Source organism: Trichosurus vulpecula, chromosome 5 (assembly GCF_011100635.1).
Source record: "Trichosurus vulpecula isolate mTriVul1 chromosome 5, mTriVul1.pri, whole genome shotgun sequence".
NCBI lineage: Eukaryota > Metazoa > Chordata > Mammalia > Diprotodontia > Phalangeridae > Trichosurus > Trichosurus vulpecula.
Genome location: NC_050577.1, coordinates 150,257,703 through 150,279,604, shown reverse-complemented (window position 1 = coordinate 150,279,604; position 21,902 = coordinate 150,257,703). Strand labels below are relative to the sequence as shown.

The 21,902-nt window shown below is 37.1% G+C and overlaps 1 protein-coding gene across 2 annotated transcripts in view; it reads right to left on the bottom strand.

Moving 5' to 3' along the window:
- RELN (reelin) overlaps positions 1-21,902 on the bottom strand; it is a 560,642-nt gene that overhangs the window by 341,439 nt on the left and 197,301 nt on the right. For both annotated transcript variants that reach the window (XM_036762107.1, XM_036762108.1), the window contains exon 4: positions 534-604. In XM_036762107.1, coding sequence (XP_036618002.1) covers positions 534-604 — 71 coding nt within the window. The remainder of the gene's footprint in view (positions 1-533; positions 605-21,902) is intronic.

Sequence of the window (21,902 nt, the reverse complement as noted above, 5' to 3'; positions counted from 1 at the left end):
AGAGATGAAATGAATTCAATTTTCAACATTTTATTTAATTGGAATATTAACTAATAACATCTTCAATATGATTTCCATGATTTTTGATGCAAAGGTTGATGTACATTGCAAGATTCATGTGAACTTGATGCAATAACTCCACATTGCATCAATTTTAGCACATTCACTCTTTATGCGTTCAATCAAGTGTGTTGCATCTGTGACTTTCATTGAGTACACCTTCTCCTTTAGCATACCCCAGAAAAAGAAGTCAAGGAGGCTAAAGTCTGTTGATATTCCAAATATTTCAAAATATGTATTTTGTTCAGACTTTAGGGATACCCTGTATACATATAGTATATTTATTTTGTGTAAGTGATAATAGAAAATAAATCCATAACACATAGCATGTTAAAAGCCCAATACCAGTTTCAAATATCACCATCAAGCAATATTAATGACATGTTCCCTCTGTGCACTATTGTAGCATCTTCCATGCATAATGTGGACACAGGTAAAACAGATGAGATACATTGAAATGTAATCACTCTTACCTCCTTGTTCACACAACTGCTGAGCTAAGGCATCCTTGAATATAACTTGACCTCTGTGAGTAGCTGTAGCCCTGGAGACAAAGAAGAAGGGGTTTAAACGAAAGTTTGCAATGAGTTTCAGTTTAAAATTAAATTTTAGATTAAAATGCTTTACTACTCTAAAATTTCTGTGGTTTCATTGATGTGACTTTTCTTTCCATGACTGAGACTAGCATGTAAATGAAGAAGATAATGATGACATCTAATAATAAAGGTTTGATGAAGAGCTCTCTGTATTAAAGATGCGAGTACTTGAGGATTTTTCCATGTAATGAGATCTACCAGAGCTTGCAAGGTCCTGAAGTAGCCTTCGAGAATCCAAGATTCTCTCTATACCATCAAACATCTTTGAATTAGGATTTTAATGGAGGTTAAATTTATGTATAGTTGGCAACTAGAAGTGGGACAACATGGATATAGAGAATGCCAGATGATGAAGCTCCTTGTAGTAAAATTGTATCTTATCCTGGTTTACTGACCACCTTCCATTTCTAGTTAGTATAGTAAATTTGTAAGTAACCAGGATAAAGTAACAATTTGTCATTGTTAAGTCATTTTTAAGTCTGTCTGAGATTCTTTGGGACCCCAGTATGTTTTCTTGGCAAAGATAATGGAGTGGTTTGCATTTCCTTCTTTAGGGTCTTTATTTTACAGTTGGAAAAACCAAAACAAACAGAGGTTAAGCGACTTGCTCAGGGTCACACAGCTAGTAAGTGCTTAAGGCTGAATTTGAACTCTGGTCTTCCTGCCTCCAGGCCCAGCACTCTATCCACTATGCCATCTAGCTGCCTGCCAAAGTAAAAATAGCAGGACTTAAAACTGCAGAAGTACAATCGGGAAATCACTTACAGATTGCCCCATAGATCACAGATCAAAGGAGCATGATAGTTATTTGCCAGACTGTATCATATAATAACTAAAAATCACATCCTGAGACTATGTACTAAATCAGGGCAGCCTTGTTAGACCTTATTGTAAGGAACTTTTGGTCTTGCTAACTACCATGCTTCGCAAGCTTCAAATAAGTTCCAGACATCCTCACCACCAAATGTTGGTGGATAAACTTTGAGAAGATGTGGCTATGCTAATGAGCTAATCCTGAGCTACTGTTGATAACTCTGAGATCATGTGGATATGTTAATGGGCTAATCCCAAGGAGGCATGTATAAGAGTTAATCTGTCCGTTACCAAAACCTTATAAAATGAGACCCTGAACTCCTACCCTCCTACTCCCCTCCCCAAGTGAGCTTCCATTTCCACCTGAATCTATGCTGCCCAATGTTCCTAACTCTAATCCATCATTACATAAATCAGGGCTGGGCAACCTTAGGTTTTTATTGAAACAATAGACAATATATTTTGATTTGCCATTTTAGTGAGAGCTCTGCAGTAGGTCAGCTTCCTTTACTTAAAGCATTTATGTAAATCTCTATGCTTGTAGGCGGGCTGCATTTCTGACGGCCCTGACATAAGTAACTCTCTGTGCCTCTGTTCCTCCCATTCTCTTCCCCGCACTACCTACTTTCCTCTACCACCACATTCCCATCCCCAGATTATCTGCCTCTGCACCTCTGTGCTGTTTGTCTCAAGACTTTCTGTACAATTTGCCCCTGTACTCTTGGTGCCTTATCAAAATTTGATTGAAGCATTATTCCTTGCTGCCATCATGACGTTTTCTAGTGAGTACTCAGAGAACCTGGTGAGCCTGCTCCCATTTAATAACGCCATAAGCTAATCAAAATTCATTCCTGCTACCCATGCAGTTTGGCACCTTCTCTGCAGCTGAGAGGGTGGCTCAGAGGAATGAGAGTTTACTTGCCCATGTCAGACATGGGTTAGCAGATGTTAATGTCTCTGATGTCAGGTATCTATCCATTACTCCATGTTGCTTCTCATGGAAAATCTTAGGTATATTAAGATGAGTACTTTTTAATTATTTAATTATGTATTTTATATGTGTTTTTAAATGAAATGTACTCAAACAAGTGAAAATGAAAACAAGAGTGGAGGGTTAGCAGAAACTACTAGATTTAGGATGATTTCCTCATTAAGTTTTATGATTCTGGGATAATCACATGTGTAGTCTGAAATGGTTGGATTTGAGTGGAACTGGGGCAGGGATATGCTAGAGTCAGCCTTTGAGACCTGACTGCTAAACTTTTAGTGTAAGCATTTACACCTTGGAAATCAGCAAATCAAGACTTAATTTATTATTTTGTAGTTTCTCTAGGCTTGAAAAAGCGATGGTGAAATGTTAAGAATGTTGATTAAACTTAAAAGTGTATTGTACATACCCTCCCCCTCTCCTCCCTTGAGCTGGTTGCTAAACGTTTACTAGCACACCTCTGAACTTGGGGAAGTAGGAGAACTAAGGAAAAGATTCTTATCAAAATCCCTTGCAAAGAGCACCTCGATTTAAAAAAACAGTGCTTCACAGAAGAGCAGGGACATCAGTACAATGCAAAGATGTATTTAAAGTATTTTAACTCAGAAATCAATAGCAATAGCACATTATCAAGTACAAAGTCCACATAAAATTCCATTTTGATTAATATTTTCAAGTGTAGAATCTAGCTGCGGCTTCCATAACATCAAAATCGCTATCAGTTAAATATAGTCACCTATGTCATCAGCCCTTGTAGGAAAAAATGTCTCTTCTGTATTTAGTATTCAACAATTCTTTATAATGATGAGAGAAAAAAATAGCATCCCCACTTGAGCTAATAACAACACCAGCAACAATAATAGGCAGCATTTACACAGCACTTCGAGGTATACAAAGCACTTTACAAACATCTTACTTTATTCTCCCAACAACCCTAGGAGTTAGGTGCTATTATTATCCCCATTTAATAGAGGAGAAAACTGAGACAAAAAGATGTTAAGGGAGCTCCCTGGGGTCACATAGCAAGTAAGTATCTGAGGCTGGATTTGAAATCAGGTCTTCCTGACACCAGGCCCAGGGGGCTGTACCAGATCCAAATGTAATTGTGAAACATTTAAAAAAAATAAATATATACTCTACAAGTGGTCATACCCCGAGGAAAAACTCAAGGGTCAAGTAAGTTGGCTGGGAACATGGCCAGGCATCGAAAACAGACTCAGATTCAGAGTCAGACTTTGGAATCTTTCTTTGGCGACAAAGAAGACCAAAACATACAGCCACAAGAAGTCGACAAAGTCAAAGAGCCTACATCAAAAACCTCCAAGAAAAACATGAACTGGTCTCAGGCCATGGAAGAGCTCAAAAAAGATTTGGAAAAGCAAGTAAGAGAAATACAGGAAAATTTGGGAAGAAAAATGAGAGTGATGAGAGAAAACCAGGAAAAATAAGTCAATGACTGGCTAAAGGAGACCCAAAAAATACTGAAGAAACTAACACCTTAAAAAATAGACTAACTCAAATGGCAAAAGAGCTCCAAAAAGCCAAGGAGGAGAAGAAGGCCTTGAAAGGCAGAATTAGCCAAATGGAAAAGGAGGTCCAAAAGACCACTGAAGAAAATACCACCTTAAAAATGAGATTGGAGCAAGTGGAAGCTAGTGACTTGATGAGAAATCAAGATATTATAAAACAGAACCAAAGGAATGAAAAAATGGAAGACAATGTGAAATATCTCAATGGAAAAACCACTGACCTGGAAAATAAATCCAGGAGAGATAATTTAAAAATTATTGGAGCCTAGATATCATCTTTCAAGAAATTATCAAGGAGAACTGCCCTGATATTCTAGAGCCAGACGGCAAAATAGAAATTGAAAGACTCCAATGATCACCTCCTGAAAAAAGATCCCCAAAAGAAAACTCCTAGGAATATTGTCGCCAAATTCCAGAGCTCCTAGATCAGGGAGAAAACACTGCAAGTGTTATGCTCTACCCCCCCCTTTTCAGTTTCTCCGTCTTTTCCCAGCTCACCCCACTGTTTGTGTCCCCATCTCCACAGAAATGATCCTGCCTCAGCTTGTCCCACTGTTTGTATCCCCATCTCCACGGAAATGATCCTGCCTCAGCTTGTCCCACTGTTTGTGTCCCCATCTCCATGGAAATCTAATTGTGTTCTTTCCATTAAAATATTCTTTCTCTCCCTTTGCTCAGGGCTGTTCAATTTGAGTAATTACTCCAAACAGTTGCGCGCTTCAATAAATCCACATCTAAATTTATATCCAGGTCTCGCTCGCTTTTTTTCGGCACAACACAAGTAGCCAGAAAGAAACAATTTGAGCATCGTGGAAACACAAGCAGGATAACACAAGATGTAGCAGCTTCTACATTAAGGGATCAAAGGGCTTGGAATATGATATTCCAGAGGTCAACAGAGCTAGGATTAAAACCAAGAATCACCTACCCAGCAAAACGGAGTATCATGCTCCAAAGCAAAATATGGATTTTCAATAAAATAGAGGACTTTCAAGCTTTCTCAGTGAAAAGACCAGAGCTGAATAGAAAATTTGACTTTCAAACACAAGAATCAAGAGAAGCATGAAAAGGTAAACAAGGAAGAGAAATCATAAAGGACTTACAAAAGTTGAACTGTTTTGTTTACATTCCTACATGGAAAGATGATGTGTATAATTCATGAGACCTCAGTATTAGGGTAGCTGAAGGGAATATACATGAGACAGGAATATATTGAGAGAGGGAGAAAGGGAGAGATAGAATGGGGTAAATTATCTCTTATAAAAGTGGCAAGAAAAAGCAGTTCTGTTGGGAAGGGAAGAGAGGGCAAGTGAGGGGGAATGAGTGAATCTTACTCCCATCGAATTTGACCTGAGGAGGGAATAACATATACACTCAATTGGGTATCTTACCCCACAGGAAAGAAGGAGGAAGGAGATAAAAAAGGGGGAATGATAGAAGGGAGGGTAGATAGGGGGAGGAGGTAATAAAAAACACTTTCAAAAAGGGACAGGGTCAAGGGAGAAAATTGAATAAAGGGGGATAGGATAGGAATGAACAAAATATAGATAGTCTTTCACAACATGAATATTGTGGAAGGGTTTTACATAGTGATACGCATGTGGCCTATGTTGAATTACTTGCCTTCTTAGGAAGGGTGGGTGGGGAGGGAAGAGGGGAGAGAATTTGGAACTCAAAGTTTTAAAAGCAGATGTTCAAAAAAAGAGTTTTGCATGCAACTAGGAAATAAGATAAACAGGCAATGGGGCATAGAAATCTATCTTGGCCTACAAGAAAGTAAGGGAAAAGGGGATGGGGGCGGGGAGTGGGGTGACAGATGGGAGGGCTGACTGGGGAATGGGGCAATCAGAATATATGCCCTCTTGGAGTGGGGGAGAGGGTAGAAATGGGGAGAAAATTTGTAATTCAAACTCTTGTGAAAATCAATGCTGAAAACTAAAAATATTAAATAAGTTAAATAAATAAATTTTAAAAAATAAATGAAAATACAACAAAATGGAGATAATGTCAATGTGTAGTTTTCTAAGTCAAATAAGTGGCCTGCAAGGATCCTTATGAATAGCTTAATGGTCCCTATTTCTATTTGAATTTGATATCACTGTTATAGGTTTGGGGAATATCCAGTGCAAAGGAACCAAAATGGGAGAAGGAATGTTGTAAGTGAGGAAAAGCAACTAAGGTAGCAAGGCTGGATTGTAGCATGTGCAGAAGGGAGTATGTTGTAAGAAGAATGGAAAGGTAAGAATGGACTGAATTGTGAATATCTTTAAATCTCAGGAGCAACTATGTGGCACCATGGATAGAGTGCTAGGCCTGCTGTCAGAAAAACTCATCTTCCTGAGTTCAAGTCTGGCCTCAGACCTTGAGCAAGTCACTTAAGTGTTTGCCTCAGTTTCCTTATCTGTATAATGAGCTGTATCTCCAGTATCTTGGCCAAGAAAACCCCAAATGGGGTCAGGATGAGTTAACAAAACCAAAATGACAGAACAAAAATTAAATTCCAAACAAAATATTTGATCCTAATGATAATAGGGGTCCACTGGCATTTATTGAGTGCGGCAGGGTGTGACATAGACCTAATCTTTAGGAAAAATTATTTTGGCTGCTTCATGGGTAGTTGAATTGAAGTAGGGAAAGACTTGACATAGGACCAATTAAGAGGTTATTGCAATGGTCCAGAAAAGAGATTTTGAGACCCTAACTAAGAATGATGGCTGTATGAGTGGAGATAAGTCTGTGAAAGATGCCATAGTGAAAGAAATTACAAGAGTTGGCAATGAAATATCAGCCACTAAATGAATAAAATAATTTGATTTTAGAAAACCTCCTGCATGGGGTAGGATCTGTGATTTCATCAGAGTGGGAAATTTCCTGCACTGAGACAGTCTGCAAGTGGTCTAAACACAATAAATAAGTCACAGTGAGTTGCCTGAGGCACGCAGAGGTCAAGGCACTTGCCCAAGGTCGTGATAACAAAGGCAGGATGAACCCATGTGGTCCTAACTGCAAGTCCTATCTACTACACAACACCACCTCTTCCTCTGGAAAATATTAATATATAAATCTTTCTATTACTCAGGTGTGAGTAAGAGCACATGCTGAAGTGTTAATGGATATTCTTCCTCCTAAGAAATACATTTTAACAGGGGTCTCCAGAAGACACAGTGCCTTAGCCCAAAGGAATTATTTTAAGAGTAGGAATTGATTAAGAGTAGGTAAATTGATTAAACAGTTACATTTGAAGAGGTGGGTCTTATGGAAGCAGCCTACAAGAAGAGCAAAAAATGATTCTTGTATATCACTTGGTAGATATTTTAAAAATACTTCCTAATTGTTTGAGCAATCATATTAAGATTAGAGATAAAAATATTTTTCCTATTTTGAAAGACTTTAGTAAGTGGCAGATTATGCCCACTGCTGCCCAAATATTTTTAAGTATGAAGAGTCTTATTCACAGAGGGTTAGCCAATAGGTTATGAATATTTGTGGTTATACTCAAGAAAGCATAGGTAGAATATTATGCAAGACAGCTTGGTGGCAAAGTGTATAGAATTCTGGGCCTGGAATGAGTAAGACTTTAGTTCAAATTTGGCTTCAGACTCTAACTAGCTATGGGACTCTGGATAAGTCACGTAAACATCTGCCTCCCTCTGTTTCTCTTTTTTTTTCCACATTCATATATCACAATTTATTCATCCAGTGCCCTGTTGAGCACCCCTTTATTTTTCAGTTATTTGCTATCAAAAAAGCAGTTGTGTGCATATATATTATATACGTATGTATTTTACACATAGGACCTTTTCCTATTTCTTTAATGTCTTTTAGGTATGGGCCTAGTAACATTTTATTTAAAATTCCAAATTACTTTCCAGATTGGTACCCATCCACAGTTCTACCAACAGTTCATCAACGTTCCTCTGTTCTCACAGTCCCTCTAACATTCATAATTTTCTTTTTATATCATCTTTTCCAATCTCATGGGTTTGAGGTGGAATCTCAGAATTGCTTTAATTTGCATTTTTCTAATTAGTAATGATTTGGAGCATTTTAAAATATGACTATAGATAACCTGGTTTTTCCCTTTTTTATTATTCCAGTTTATTTAATTTTTAATTATTTATTTATTTTTAGTTTTCAACATTCACTTCCATAAGATTTTGAGTTCCAAATTTTCTTCCCATCTCTCCCTTCCCTCTCCCTCAGTTTCTTTATCTATAAGATGAGGATAATAATAGTATCTACCTCCCACAGTGGTTGTGGAGATCAAACGAAATAGCATATATAAAGTACTTTATAAATCTTAAAACATTATATAAATACAGGTCTTATTATTATGTCTCAAAGTAACTTAATTCTGACAAAATATATACTTTCACATGATTTGCTTTACAAGTCTGAATCAAACCCAGGATTTCTAGGACCTCCCAGGTTTGTTTAAAAATCTGAAATCACATATACATTAAGTAGTCATTTTTATGGAATTGTAAAGTTGTGATCGCTGCTGATTAGTTCTAATTTAGCCTGTCTATATCTTGTTTGATTATTGTTGTTTGCACTTTGTCTCCTCCGACTCTTTGAGAACAGGAACTCTTTTGCCTTTCTTTGTATCCGCAGTGCCTAGTACAAAGTAGGTGTTTAATAAATGTTCATTTACTGAATGATTTATTGCTTTGAAAAGCTTTTGGAAAAAAACAAACATTATCCAGAACATCTTAAACTGTGCACCGTGTAGAATATTTCTCTTTTATTAAAGCTTCTTATTGATTACATACATATTAAAATCTTGTATGGAGAATCTTGTTATTCTGTGAGTTCATTCATTTATACTTCAGGCCAAACTATGTTCTTCAAGAAGTATCTCTAAACAGAGAGCTATAATCCAGGCATGGTCCTTGTCCCTATAATATCAGAATTAGAAGGCCAGATTACTGCATTTTCTTATTCGTACTCTTCTTATTTATCTCTTATTATTTCCTGCTTTTAAAATGTCTCTGTTTTCCCCCAATATTGCTGTTTTAATGCTTCTCCCCGCCCTCAGCTTTCTGTTTTTGCATCCTTGGCAGATCAAATGACCTTCAGGAGGTCACTTAGAAGCTCTTTTCACAGAAAAATTTAAGTACAGTGAAGGCATATATCTACACATGAATATTTATATGTGTATATGCATATGTGTGAGCATAAATAAATATCTTTTTTTTTAAATGCCACATTGTTGTAAGGATGCCTTTTCTGGTCCTACCAGCTGCTAGAGACATCCCCTCTAAAGATTACTTTGGACTTACCTCATATATATCTTATATGTACCTATTTATTTACATGTTGTTTCTCCCATGGTCCTATGAGACAATATTTGTAAAGTGCTTCATGCAGTGCCTGGCGCATAGTAGGAGCTTAATAAATGATTGTTCACTTCCTTCCCCCTTCTGACCCCTCCCCCATTAGAATACAAGTTCTTTGAGAACACGGACTCTTTGTTTTTACCTTTCTTTGTAACCCCAGTCTAGCATACAGTAAGCACTTAATAAATGTCCATTGATTGATATACACATACATTCACACATACCAATAAGTGGAACTACGTATGACTTTTGGTCCAAACCTGTGATTTCATCTATGTGGGGGACTCCTGGAATGGAAACACTCTCCATTGATACAGTTTGGAAACCTAACTGTAACTTTTAGATTTAGTTGCCTGAATTAGTGATAGATAGATAGAGTAGCTTGCCAGTGGTCACATGTCAGAGTTAGGACTTGAAGTCTTCTCATATCCAAGGCTAGACATTTCATATTTTAAGAACTACAGTATCTTGCAATGTGTACCTTTATGTCTTTCACCTTAACATTAAAGAATGATGCATAACATGAAAAAGTAATAAAAAGAATCAAGTTGGCAGTTTGGTATGTGGAAAGGAACAAGGATTTATATAGTGCCTACTGTATGCACCATGTTGTTTTTCAGTTATGTCTAACTCTCTGTGACTCCATTGGGAGTTTGCTTTGCAAAGATACTGGAGTGATTTGCTATTTCTTTCTCCAGCTCATTTTACCGATGAAAAAAACTGAGGCAAACAGGGTTAAATGACTTGCCAAGAGTCACATAGCTAGTGTCTGAGGCCAGATTTGAACTCTGGAAGAGTTTTTCCGACTCCAGGCACTGCATCCACTGCCCACAACAACATCTGAACTACATTTTACAATATTATCTCATTTGATCCTCAAAACAACCCTGTAAGATAGGTCTTGCTGTTACTCCCACTGAGGAAACTGAGGCAAAGAGGTTAAGTTACTTGTCCAGAGATCACACAGCTAGTAGGTATCTGAGGTTGGCTTTGAACTCAGGTCTTCCCAACTTCAAGCCCAGGGCAGTGTACCTTGTTAGGCAGCTGCCTCAATAGTGGGTAAAGCACTAGTTTGGAACCAAAAGACCTAGGTTAAAAACTGTGCTCTGTTATTTCTTATCTATATGACCTAAGGTCAATTCCTTAGCTTCTTTGGATCTCAGTTCCCTTCTCTGTAAAATGAAGATGTTGGACTGGATTATTTCTTAATATCTATTTCAACCTTGAATTTATGATTCTATGAATATAGTTGCTGGCTATTCCTAAAGATATTCATCATCCAGCAGCCAGGTTATTCTTAAGTAAATTAGTAGTCTAGATATGCCTTACCCCAAACCAAGCAAAATAAAATGCACTCTTCAGAAGAAACTTTTTAGAACACTGGAATTCCTCAAGGAAAATCTCTTGAACGGTTTTGCTGTTTTAAATACCTTTCTATTAAGTGGTAAGCATGTGTGAGGCTGCCTCAGAGGTATCCTTAGGCAAGACAAAAACAGTATAGCTAAAATAGCACACTAATTCCAAAGGTGACCTTAGAGAGATGTAAAGTGAAAATGATCTTATTGGCTTGCTGGTGAATTAATGGGGATTTGTGCAAGTGTGAGTGTAAACATATTTTAAACATGGTTTTTCATGTGCAATACTTTGCTGTGAGCCCAATATTGTATAAATCAATATGGCTCAATGTACAAAGCAAATGACTTGGAGTCAGGAGACCTGGGTTCCAAGGCCAGTGATGCCATGAGAGTGTTTATCCCAGTCAAATGTGTCAGCCATCATCAGCTGCCTCTTCTTTTCTCCCCATGTCCATGTGAAATGTATGATTTCAGTTTAAATTCCAACACAGCAATCTTGGAGTCAAGTCACATCTCAGACAGCCAATCTGTGTTAGCTATTCCTACTATATAAAAGAAGTGTTCCCACTTGACCCCACACCCTTGACAGAACATACAGACATGTAAGATTCCACAATTAAACACCATTACTCTGGGGCTACTGACAAGACCACCCAGTTCCTGGGCAAGTGACCAAAGCCCAGGCTCTGGGCAAAGAACATATACTTTATACAAGGGAAAGAAAAAGGGAAGACTGCTAAGAGCTGCCAAAATGGGTTAAGCTGGTACAACAGTATGACCACAAAGAAAGTCTGATAAGAGAATTTAGGCTCTGGGCTCCTAAGCTGGAAGAGTCCTGCAGGATAACCAACAAGGCTTAACTCCACCCCAATGATTTTCAAATTCCCTTGGTTCCATTGGTGGGCAGGCATTGTTCCTATACTTAGCACTCACAAGTGTTTCTTTCTGGGCAAATGCCTACTGTGGAATTGGCCAAGTCACTAAAAATGCCTCAAAGGAAGACTTATGATTATCCATGTAGATATCCATTTGTGCTACCTGTGGAACATCAGTGTCTAAGCTGCTAACAAAGAAGTTTTACTTCTTTGATGTCCATTTCCTCATCTGTGGAATGACAGGGCTGTAGAATAATTGACAGATGCTAAAGTCTATTCCAGCTTTAACATTCTATGATCTCAGATTGGTCTTACAATTAGATCAAAAACATCAATGTGAACATTTGGGGGGATTAAAGGATTCTATCTTGTTAGGATTGGGGGATAATAAGGATCCAGCACTTAGAACAGTGCCTGGCACAGGGAAGGCACTTAATGAATGTTTACTGAATTGAAAAACTTGAGTTTGAATCCAAGTCACTTAATCTCTCAATTTTAGTTTTGTCATCTGTAAAGTAGGAATAATAAAAGAATGTACCTCACAAGGTGGCTGTGGTATTCAACAAAATATGTCAAGGAATTTGCAAAAGATTAACATGCCGTATAAATACTGGCTATTATAATTATCAAAGAGTTCAAATGACTCTCCCTTCCTAACATTCTCCTTTGAATTAGCAACATGATGTGGCTGCTGGTGGAAAAGCTAAGCAGTTCGGGATCACTAATTGAGTGTGATCTACTGGGAGAAAGGATTCTGGGACTATACCTGTAGGAGTAAACAAATATATGGGCAAAAGAAACTAGTGGCTTCAATTCATCTTGACTTTGAATAAATCACTGACAAACTTTAACCCCAAAGACCTCATCTCTGGGTCTTCAAGAACAGGCTAGATAATCATTGGTCAGAGACAACATAGAGGGGATTTCTGTTCAGGGACTGACTGAATTGGATGCATAGCAACCATGGGATCTGGAATGATACCTCTCTACATGTAGGAAGACAAAGGAAGGCAATAAAAGGTAGTGATTAGTAGATATTTTCCTGGTTTCGAGAAGTGGAGTCTCTCACTGATCAGCTCTTCTGTCCTAGTGTCTGAAATGATCTAGAAATCTTCAAAGTGACTGGCACATAATAGGTCCTTAACAAATGTTCATTGATTAATTGCCTGATTTCACATTTGCAGATGTTCTCAAATTCTTTTGAGTAGTTAAATTAAAGCTGATTCAGATAGACTACAAGATCTCCCAAGACGGCATTGTCAGACTAGCATTGATGTGGGCAAGCATTTAATGACATATTTAGGGGAAAATAATTCAAACTGGGCTTATTTAAGTTAGCCTTGTTTAATCAGATTTCAATCAATCAATATTGAACAAGAATTTATTAAGGGCTTATTATGTGAAAGGCGCTGGGCTAAGTGCCAGCGCTACAAAGAAAAGAAAACAAAAACAAAAAAGTTGTCCCTTTGCTCAAATAATTTAAATAACTAGAAGGCATCACTTATATCTTTTGGGATTGACATCAAAATTGGCAGTCATGCCCTGTAACAAAGACTCCCCTTGATGAATTAAAGGGGGCCATGTGCCTGACCTGATCCAATACTTCTTGTGCTGTTGTTTTGACTTCAACACAGGAAAGGTAGCTAAACATAAAGGCCAAAATTTCAAGAAGATTCTCAACTGATAATAAAATTCAAGGCTTAATTTATAGATAAAATATTCATCTTAGAGTCCTAAGATAAAGAAGTTTGTTTTCAATTTACGGGGAGTCCTTTTTGTAAAACTACCTCCAGACATATAAACTTGAACAAAACACAATATTAAACTATTGATCTAGGATCAATTGAAAGGCCCTTTAAATTTCTCTTTGTGAAAGAACAAAGGGCCATCATAAAGAACCCTCAGGGTAATTAAACTTGGGTTCTTTTGAACCATAAAATAGTGGGTTTGGGTCATTCGGATTAAATGAACAGTGATGAATGCGTAGAATATTGTTTAGAGCCTGGTTTTCCTCCTTCTCTTGCCTTCCCTCATATACAACTAAGGGTCCAGTTCCCTATGATCAAAACGGACCTAGAGATGGATTATTTTCTTTAAGCAGCACAGGCAAATTTCAATGATTAAAGAATGAGGTGCCATTTCCAGAGATTTTTAGCAAAGTCACCAATGATATAACTAGCAGTAGGAGAGTTTGGAGTATATGGGTTTCAAGACAGGCCTAACAAAAATCAGTTATCAGACTTAATAAAGGGAAATGAGTCTAAATTGGAAATGGAATATCCTCTGCCTTTCTTCTCCTACTTGCTTCCGAATTAGTGATTCATGAGGAAGTTCAGTGTAGTTACTGTAATCAAGGGCCAGTGTTTTAATGTACAGGAAAAGGTAGAAGAAAGATTGACTGTTCAAAATAGAAAGCTGAGCCATTTTGCAGCTCAGTGGCTTTTGAAAAAAAAAATTGCAATCGAACTTGGACTGAGGAAAATCTGGGTTCAAATCCAACTCAAAACATTTATCTAATATTGTGACTCTTAAATCACAAAGTCACAGAACATTTCTTAATTTCACTTTTCTCAACTGTAAAATGGGATCATAATAGCACCTACCCCAGAGGTTTGGAGATGGACAGGACTTCAAAGTTCACATAATATAACCGTTGGATGCCAAAGTGATCAAGTGACTTGCTCACAGCCACACCCATAGTAAGTAGCAGAGGTAATTGCTCTGACTCTAAATCCATTGCTCGTACTGCAAAGTTTTGCAAGGTTCCTAGGAAAGGCAGTTGGTGGCATACTGGATAGAACATTAGAACTGGAATCAAGAATCATGAGTTCAAATCATTCATCAGACAATTGGTAACTGTATGATTCTGCACAAGTCACAAGATTTTCAATCAATCAATATTTATTAAGTGCCTACTGTGTGCCAGACATTGTACTAAGACCTAAGAATACAAAAGAGGTGAAAGATAGTCTTCGCTCTCATAGAGCTCACAACGTAATGAGGGAGACAACATGTAAACAAATATATGTAAAGTAAGTTATATATAGGATTACAATAAGAGAAATAATTAACAATAAATAGTAAAAATAACAATAAACAACACACAATAATTAACAATAAATAACAAAATAATTAACAGCATTAGAGTTAAGAGGGGTTAGGGAAGGCCTCTACTGAAAGAAGGGGTTTTGGTTAGGGCTTAAAGGGAGTCAAGGAGGTCAGTAGGCAGGGTTGAGGAGGGAGAACATGACAGGTATGGGGATAGCCACAGATACTCCACAGAATATTAAAAAAAATCAAGTTTCTTTGTTTTTGTTTTTGTTAAAAAGGTCTTTCCTAGAGTTAAAGACAAGACTCTTACAGAAAATTCTCATGTAGATACTTGGGAGTTGAAAGAGAACTAAGTTATAAATACTAAGATTCAAAGTCAAGAACATTACGACATAGAGGCCAGGTTCCTCTTCGATAGCTGACACAATTAGTTAAGTAAAGACAAACAAGAAAACAAAAATCTTATTGCCTCTGCTATCTTTCTCTTTGCAGAAGAGGTATGGCCTTAGTATTTAATTTGGGAATATTTCAACTAATCAAAAGGACATGTACAAAAATATCTATAGCAGCTCTTTTTGTGGTGTCCAAGATGGAAATTGAAAGCATATCCATCAATTGGGGAATGGATGAACAAATTGTGGTACATGAATGTAATGGAATACTATTGTACTATAAGAAATGATGAACAGATAGGTTTCAGAAAAACCTAGAAAGACTTACATGAACTGATGCTGAGTGAAGTTAGCAGAACTAGGAGAATATTGTTTACTGTAACAGCAACATGCAATTATGCAATGACCAACTCTGATAGACCTTAGCTCTTCTCAGCAATACAATGATCTTAGACAACTTCAAAAGACTCAAGATGGAATATGCTATCCACATCCAGGAAAAATATGGAGTTTGAATGCAGATCAAAACACAGCATTTTCTCTTTTTTCCCTTTCTTGTGTTTTTTCCCTTTTGTTCTGATTCTTCTCTCACAACATGAGTAATGTGGAAATATGTTTAATATGATTGTACATGTATAGCCTATATCACATGGCCTGTCATTTTTGGGAGGGGGGAGAAAAATGTGGAACTCAAAATCTTATAAAAGTGAATGTGGAAAACTAAAAAAAATTTAAAAGGAAGCTTTTTTATTATAAATGAAGTTGGATGATAAACAATTCAAGAAATACTGATTAAAGCTTACTACATGCAAAATATACAAAAACAAACAGCCAAGAATTCTTGCTCTCAAGGAGAATGCATTCTACTTTTTTTAGAAAAAAAATACAGCATAAAATATTAGTACTCTAGATTCCACTGGAGCAATATGCTAAAAATATCTATCCAGCGGCATGAAAATGATATTCCATCACTTTCTAAGTCCACCTTAGTAAGAATATACTACTAGAATTTCATGCTGGTTAAAGCCGCAAAGGAGAAAACCATTCTTACACAGCTAGTGTTCTTCAAATGATGTTTCCTGCTTTGCCCTGACTGTAATGCTTCCCACGTAATGTTAAAGAAAATCACATTTTCAGCTTTTGGTACTTCATTGGAGCTTATTGCTGCAGCAAATGCACAACCAGTCAATTAGCATAAATAATAGAACAAGCTTCCATGGCCTCTCAGTTGACATGGTACCAACAAGTAGGTCTATCCTTCCCAATAGGGAAATTTTGTTTTTAAATTTTTTATCTAATTTTAATCTCCCTGGGGTTATAAACAGTACACACTGAATGCAGTGTGTGCACTTACATACTTGTGCCTTTAAATTAGGTCATATAAAAAGGAGTGATACCTATGCTACCACCGAAGGAATAAGGAGGAAAAAGCTCTATTTGGGCATTGAAAACCCAAATTAACTTTTTATTCTTTTGAGGTTTAAAAACAATGTGCCATTTTAGTAAACTTTAGTTCAGCTAACATAGCTATCACCCAACACATAAATTAATGTATATCTAGTTCAAATTACCTGAATTAAACAATTTATTCTTATGATGCTAAGAAGAAACAATCTTTTTCACTGAAGAAACACGTAATCTCAAAGTTTCAAAATAGGGAAGTCAGTCTATAGAAGGACCTATTATTGATCTATAGAAGGAAAGAGTATATTCCTACAGATTCAGGTTTAGGCAAAGGTGGAATCTTCAAAGAGAGCATGACCTGATTACCACTTAGGTATCTTACTGATCGCTGTGCCTGAAAGTCTACCAGTGGAGACTTATTCCTTTGGGTATGAATTGTTTTTCCAAGTAGCCCTCTTTTAAAATGGAAGTATTCTTGGGACAAGTAATGCCTTAATGGACTAACTCCTAATTGTAAATTAGTTTTTGATGCCACTTTTTAAGTAATAGGAAAGAAGGGTGCAATAATGAAGTTTTGGGCATCTGCCAGAAAGGGTGTTAAAAGATAAGAGATTCTGACAAGGTGGTAGGATGTTGAAAGGGTGATACTTAGAATTTTGATCCTGTGGATAGAACACTATACTTGGAATCAATAGACCTGGGTTTGCATATTGCCTCAGATTGCTAGTTATGTGATCATGGGCATGTTACTTAACGTTGTAGGCTATTAGTCTCTTCTTTCAAAAACGAGGATAATAATATGTAGTGAAGATTCATCAGAGGACTCCTAATTAACTGAGTCTATTACTAATCCATTTGATAAAACTACAGGGTGAAGCCCTAACTTAGAAAGTGACATTTCCCATGGAGCTGGATGGATGTTCTGGCTTAGCATTGAGCAACATGAATTGGGAGAAGGCACAGCAACTGTTTAATGGTCCATGGCTGGGGGGTGGTTTTGAAGATGATGGGTGACTTAGTTGGGAAGAGCCACCTAATCTGTATGCCATAAGAAGAACTAAGAAGAAAGAAACAGCTCCTTGTTTGTATTCACCTAGTGCTTTTTTTCCAGCAAAAGGAAGGAAGGGATTTCTCCTTTCCTTTCCCCATAGCCATGATGGCTGAGTCCTGGGTGACTTTCTTTCGCTTTATATTTTCTTTCCCAAGCATAAGCCAGTGATCAACAGTCCTGAGAAATGCATGATTTCAGAACCATCGGCTACCTTGTAAATTGGAGGGGTCTTCAGTTTGAGACAGGAAATGATTTCTGTGATCTTGCCACTTACTGGAGAAAAGAATCCCTGTCTGGAGCATTCTGTTGTGTAAGGCTGTAAACAAAGCAACAAGCTAGTTCACTGCTGGCCAGGAGAGTCAGACCATGTGAACTTTATAGCCTTACCCCCTTATTATTAAACATGAATTGAAAAGTTGTGTTTTGAGAGGTTCCAGACAGCTTCAGAAACTTGTTTACTTCTTACTTTCCAGGAATATGTAGAAAAACATCAGAAGAAAACCATGTATTTGCACTCCATGACAAAGTAATAACAGATTAGATTCTGAGTTTGATAATAGTGGTGTCGGATACGTTAAATTTTTAAAGAAACACGAAAATCTCAAGCCCTTGAAAAAGGAATATAATTCTAAATTGATGTACAATTCCACAACACTGAAGATTATTTAAAAATCTAATTAAGGGGACTAAATTCATCACTTTTTCATAATCTTACTCCAAGTTAATATCCAAGAACTTTCATTAAGACACTCTCACATGACTAGTGTGATCTAGCAGAAAAAATGCTGGAAGTGTGGAGACCTGGGTTCTAGTCCTGACTTTGCCACTAACAATCTCTGATGCTTGCTGAAGTGCTTCACCTCAGTGGGCCTCAGTTTCCACGAAGGGGTTACACCAAGTGATCTAAAAAGCCCTGTCTAGCCCTGAGCCAATTATTTTAGTCATGTACAGACCTATTATTAAAAAATTAATATCTGGAATAACTAAGTTAATCTTATACATGGCTTTAACATTTGGATCTTATGTGTTAAAGACCATTATATTTATTTTGAGTGATGTGGGCCATAGTAGATGAAAATTTGTTCATTAAATTGCCTTATTTTACTTATTAAGGCCCAGTGATATTTCATATTATGCATTGTACTCAAAGGCACAATTTTTTTGTGGGGGTAATCTAAAATTCAGACTTTTATTAAGTCAGTCTGCCTCTTCCCCACACCCAATTTATGAGGTTTTAGTCTATTTAAATTGCAGAACCCTTGATCTTAAAGGAAATTCTGATAGCAAAGAAATGTAGGTTCTAAAATCCACTTCTTAGAAGCTTTGGTCTTCTTTAAAATTTAACTCAAGTTCCATCTTCTGCATAAGCCATTTTCTGGTTTCCCCCAGATACGTTTCTTCCAAAAGCTCACCTTGTATGTGCTTTACATGTATTCTGCACACACCTGTATATGAACATGTGATGTCTCCAGGGTTAGAATGTAAACTCCTTCAGGGCAGGGACTATTTTGCTTTAGTCTTTTTGTCTCTAGTGCCTAGCTTTCAATAATCAATCAACTGACACTTATCAAGTACCAACTATGTGCCAGGCAGTGTGCTAAGCACTGGGTATATAAAAAGAGGCAAAAGAACATCCCTATTTAGCTCTTTTCAGCAATACAATGATATGAGACAATTCCAAAAGACTCATGATAGAATGCTAACCACATCCAGAGAAAAAAACTATGGAGTCTGAATGCAGATTGAAAATAGTATTTTCACTTCTTTTGTTTTTAATTTCTCATGGTTTTTCCCTTTTGTTCTGATTCTTCTTTCACAACATGACTAATATGGAAATATGTTTTAAATGGGTACATGTAAAACCTATATCAGATTGCTAGCTGTCTTGCGGTGGGAGGGAGAAAAATTTGGAACTTAAAATTTTACAAAAATGAGTGCTGAAAGCTATCTTTACAGGTAGCTGGAAAAATGCTATTAAGGGAAAAACTCCCACAGAAAAAGCTGCAGTATTTAACTCTGCCATGGTTTTTGCTTGTCCCTAGAACAACACAAAGGGGGCATTATTTATCTCCTAGAAAAAGCCTATCAAACTAGTCCATAAGACAATAAATTATGTGAATCAGGTGGCTTTGTGGGAATAGATCACATCCAAACATGCAGTCAATTTGTTATCTCCCAATTACCCTTGATTCCTCAAACCCAAATTCTGCTCTCATCTCATAATTGAAATTTGGCTTTCGAGTAGGAGTGATTTCAAAATAATTGCTTAATAAATGCTTGTTGACTTGAATACCCTCAAGGAGTTTATAAGCTAATGGGGGGGAGAAAGCATGCAAACAAATACATATATAAAGCAAGTTCGATCTTGGATAAATAAGAAATAATTGTCTCAGGGAAGACACTGCAATTAAGAAGGCTTCATGTGGAAAATAGGATTTTACTTGGGACTCAAATGGAACCAAAGATGTCAGCAGTCAGAACAGAAGATAGAGAGCATTCCAGGCATGGGGACAGCCAGAGAAAATGTCCAGAGCTGAGAGATGGAACGTCTTGTTTATGAAACAGCTGGGAAGCCAGCGTCACTGCTCAATGGGTTTGTGTTGGGGAGTGATATGTAAGAAGACTGGAAAGCAGGAATACGTGAGGTTATGAAGGGCTTTAAACGCTGGAGAACATTTTGTATTTGCTCCTAGAGGCAACAGGAAGGCACTAAGGTATATTGAATAGGGAGGTGACATGGTTGGATCTGCACTTAAAGAAAGCCATTTTAGTGGCTGAGTAGAAGATAGATTGGAGTGGGGAGAGACTTGAGTCAGGCAGATGCACTGGCAGGCTATTGCCAAATTCCAGGTGTGAGGGGATGAGGGCCTATGTGTAGAGTGGTGACTGTGTCAGAAGAGAGAAAGGATTCAGTCAATATGTTTTTGTTGCTCATTGATTGTAGAAAAATGAATTGTTATATTCCCCTACGTACATTAAAGCAAGAGATAAATATACATAAAGCATTTTTCAAACTTTAAAGTGCTATTATAGCTACCTCAAAATTAATTGTGTGTGTGTATATGCCTATATATGCATGTGTGTATATATACATGTACATACATACACACACATAAGGTACTAGGCAAGCCACATAATATTCCATATGCCCAAAATGTGACATTTTAAGAGACCTCCAAACAATGCTAAGGAACAGTAACAGCACAGGGTTTTAAAAGTCCTCAAGAAAGTATTCTAAATTTCATTATTTGGGCCAATTCCAGTTTTATTAAAGTTTCAGAATCATTTCAGGGACATGCTACAACTGCATCAGAATCACTCACAGACATCTGAAAATAACTTTGCTTTAGATATTCCTACATTTCTCTCCCCAGTGAAAAGCAAAATGGAAGTTCACCAAAGTCACAAAATAAAAACACATTTTTACAGAACTACAACTATTTTATCTATTGATTTACTTGAAACTTTACAGAATTACATGAAGCAGTATATTATTTGCGGCAGCTAGGTGGCACAGCGGATAGAGTGCCAGGTCTGGAGTCAGGAAGACTCATCTTCCTGAGTTCAAATCTGGCCTCAGACACTTACTAGCCATGTGACCCTGGGCAAGTCGTTTAATCTTGCTTGCCTCAGTTTTCTCATCTGTAAAATGAGCTGGAAAAGGAAATGGCAAATCACTCTAGTATCTTGGCCAAGAAAACCCCAAATGGGGTCACAAAGAGTTGGACATGACTAAAAAAATAAAAAGAACAAAGGAATGAAGCAAAGAAGGAATAGGGGAAAGACAGCCTGTACAACCGGGGCATGGTACAGTGGATACAGTACTGAATTTGGAGGTAAGAAGACCTAGATTCAGATCCTGACTCTGGCACTTTTATTAGATGTGTGTTCGTGGGCAAGTCAACTAAATCCCTGAACCCCAACGTCCTTATTTATCTCATGGAGATAATAATATGCAGATCCTGACAAGGTTTTTGAAGGAATCAAAAGTGATAATACAGGTAAGGCACTTGGTGAAACATAAGGTTATCATTTACTATTTCTGCTGCCTCTAATTATTCTTTTGTGGAGAAACAATAATAACACATTTACACAGCTTCTGTTTCCTTAGCTATACAATTGTGATATCGATGCCCTCACAACAGAATTGTTGTGAAAGTCACATAAGATAATGCATATGAAAGTTTTTGTAAACTTTGTGTTTTATAAAATGGCTAAACAAATTAGGATACTATAATAAAATAACACTTAAATTTGTAGTGTTTTTTTTAAAAATTTTCATATACTTTACCTTCAAGGTTATTTGGCATTATGGTCTTTAGGCAAATGTGTATTTGCCTAAAAGACTATTTTCCAGAGAACTCACACAAGACAAGCACTCACATAGAAATCAGAAGAAAGTTCTCTCTGAAGAACTTTGGAATCAATTTTGAGACATGGGAGACACTA